Source organism: Puntigrus tetrazona, chromosome 15 (genome assembly GCF_018831695.1).
Source record: "Puntigrus tetrazona isolate hp1 chromosome 15, ASM1883169v1, whole genome shotgun sequence".
Classification (NCBI taxonomy): domain Eukaryota; kingdom Metazoa; phylum Chordata; class Actinopteri; order Cypriniformes; family Cyprinidae; genus Puntigrus; species Puntigrus tetrazona.
The window spans coordinates 4,822,406-4,825,339 of record NC_056713.1 but is presented as its reverse complement, the minus strand read 5'-3'; the positions used below and the strand labels follow the sequence as shown (position 1 = coordinate 4,825,339).

Genomic DNA, 2,934 nt, shown 5'->3' with positions numbered 1-2,934 from the left:
TTCAGCATGAAGGATCCTGCAGAAAATATTTCATTCACAGACTTCAAACTTATTGGTTTCTACAGTCTAGAAGAATGGAGGCCTTTATTGTTTATCCCTTTCTTTCTGATGTTTTTATTGGCTGTCACAGCAAATTCTATCATCATATATTTAATCACCTCTCAAAAGTCTTTGCATTCTCCTATGTATGTATTAATTGGTCTTATGGCTGTTGTAGATCTAATGTTGCCTATATTTTTTGTACCTAGCATGCTTCTGAACCTTTTGTTTAATTGGAGTGGTATATCTCTGACTGGTTGTTTGATGCAAATGTTTTGCCTTCATTTTGTTGGAACATTTCAGTCTACTTTGCTTTTGTGGATGGCGCTCGACCGTTACTTTGCAATTTGCAAGCCTCTTTATTATCACAAATACATGGAAATCCCAAACTTCCTAAAGTTTGTTGTTTTTCCAGTCATCAGAAATGTATTCCTGGTAGTCACCACTGTCTCTCTGGCAGGAAAACTGTCCTTTTGTGCAACAAATATAATTGATCATTGTTTTTGTGAACACATGGTATTGGTTCAGTTAGCATGTGGAGATATATCTATTAATAATATTGTAGGACTTTTGACTGTTTTCTTTATCCCAACTGCTGATTTTATTCTCATCAATATTTCCTACATTGTGATTTTCACCTCTGTGTTTAAATCTGGCAAAACCAACATGAAGGCCTTAAACACCTGCATTACTCATGTCATTGTTATGTCGGTTACTTTGACCTTTGCTTTAATTGCATTTTTGTCATACAGAATACGAAATAATTTTTCTCCTAGCAGTCGCGTCTTTGTGAGCACAATGTACTTACTTTTTCCTAGTTGTTTTAACCCAATTATTTATGGAGTGAGAACTAAAGAAATAAGGCAAATATTTCTAAAGTTCATAAAAAATGTAAGAGTCTTAGCTTTGTAATGAATCAAATAAAAGTGAATGTCCATACGCTGACTCAGAATCAAATGAGAACTTAAGGTAGGAGGAAGCATATTTTGTAGTTGTTGATGTATGTATGTATTTCCTTGAAGTCTTGCACACAGTAAAATACAATGTACATGCCTTAAATGTTAAGACATACTCTTGGGGATAAAACGTGGTGTATTTATTTAGAGACTGTGGTATGTGTTATTTCACACTAAGTTTACCTCAAGGCACTAACTGTAAAATTAAGAAATACTGATTTCTATTAATAACCTAAAAAGGTAGTATGAAATAGGTATTGTTTAATTCCTTTATTTTTTGCCTGAAAACGAATAACAAAAAAAAGTGCATAGTTCAGACATTTATCTCTCTTTGTGTTTAGACAGTAAACAAAAACTCAGGATTCAGACAAATTGAAAATGTTGCACACCAACAAGTATATACCCAGCCAGATCTAATAACTATCATAATTATTAGTGCAAACTGTGATGTAATAATATGGTGTTTTTTTATGTTACAGCCTTATTTCAAAATGGATTAAATTCATTTCCTCGAAATTCTACACACAATACCCCATAATGACAAGGTGAAAAAAGATTTTTTGAAATTGTTGCAAATTTATTCAAAATAAAAAAAAAACTGAAAAAAAAAAATCACATGTACATAAGTATTCACAGCCTTTGCTCAATACTTTGTTGATGCACCTTTGGCAGCAATTACAGCCTCAAGTCTTTTTGAATATGATGCCACAAGCTTGGCACACCTGTCTTTGGGAATTTTTGCCCATTCCTCTTTGCAGTACCTCTCAAGCTCTATCAGGTTGGATGGGAAGCGACGGTGTACAGCCATTTTCAGATCCATAGATGTTCAATAGGATTTAGGTCTGGGCTCTGGCTTGGCCACTCAAGGACATTCACCGAGTTGTTGTGAAGCCACTCCATTTATATTTTGGCGGTGTGCTTTGGGTCATTGTCCTGCTGGAAGATGAACCGTTGCCGAGGTCAAGAGCACTCTGAAGCAGGTTTTCATTCAGGATGTCTCTGTACATTGCTGCATTTATCTTTCCCTCTATCCTGACTAGTCTTCCAGTTCCTGCTGCTGAAAAACATCCCCACAGCATGATGCTGCCACCACCATGCTTCACTATAGGGGATCCTGTCTCAGAGGTCTACAGACAATTCCTTTGTCTTCATGCTTGGTTTGTGCTTTTACATGCACTGGGACCTTATATAGACAGGTGTATGCCTTTACAAATCATGTCCAATCAACTGAATTTACCACAGGTGAACTCCAATTAAGCTGCTGAAACATCTCAAGAATGATCAGTGGAAACAGAATGTACCTGAGCTCAATTTAGAGCTTCACGGCAAAGGCTGTGAATAGTTATGTACATGTGATTTTTCAGGTTTTTTATTTTTAATAAATTTGCAACAATTTCAAAAAATCTTTTGTTCACCTTGTCATTATGGGGTATTGTGTGTAGAATTTTGAGGAAATAAATGAATATTTATGAATACTTTCCGGATGCACTGTATATACTCATCGAGTGCTTCTTCTCTACAATCACAACATGACAGCTGTCCACTACATCTGTTATGCCAGGATATATCCTCTGTGTATATTTATGCTTTGATTTCTTCAAAAACAGCATATTCTTTCATTGTTACTGACTAAGAACTGCATATACTGTTTGCAACCAGCAGATGCCAAATATTCAGATGTCTTTCATACTTTTCTGGAAATTTACAGTATTAATAATTTGACAGTCAATTGGACAGTCACAAGCCTCCCGGTTTTCATCCAAAATATATTAAATTGTGTTTCAAAGATGAACAAAGCTTTTTTGGGTTTGGAACAACATGGCGATTAAAAATTAAGTCCAAATAATTTTTGGATGTTTGGCTTGAATAGGTGGAGTGCTGTCTAATGAAGTTTATGGGCAGTCCAGTTATGTGACAACATCTGCCATATATATTTGCA

At 35.4% G+C, this 2,934-nt stretch overlaps 1 protein-coding gene across 1 annotated transcript; it reads left to right on the top strand.

The window, feature by feature from the left end:
• On the top strand, positions 1 to 951 carry LOC122359355 (olfactory receptor 52K2-like). The gene has a single exon (XM_043259649.1). It carries the CDS (start codon positions 7 to 9, stop codon positions 949 to 951), a length of 945 nt encoding a protein of 314 aa, XP_043115584.1. The 5' UTR covers positions 1 to 6.
• Positions 952 to 2,934: the final 1,983 nt, after the last annotated feature.

Excerpts from the sequence above, each read along its gene's own strand:
- LOC122359355 (XM_043259649.1), top strand. The coding sequence starts at position 7 with ATGAAGGATCCTGCAGAAAATATTTCATTCACAGACTTCAAACTTATT.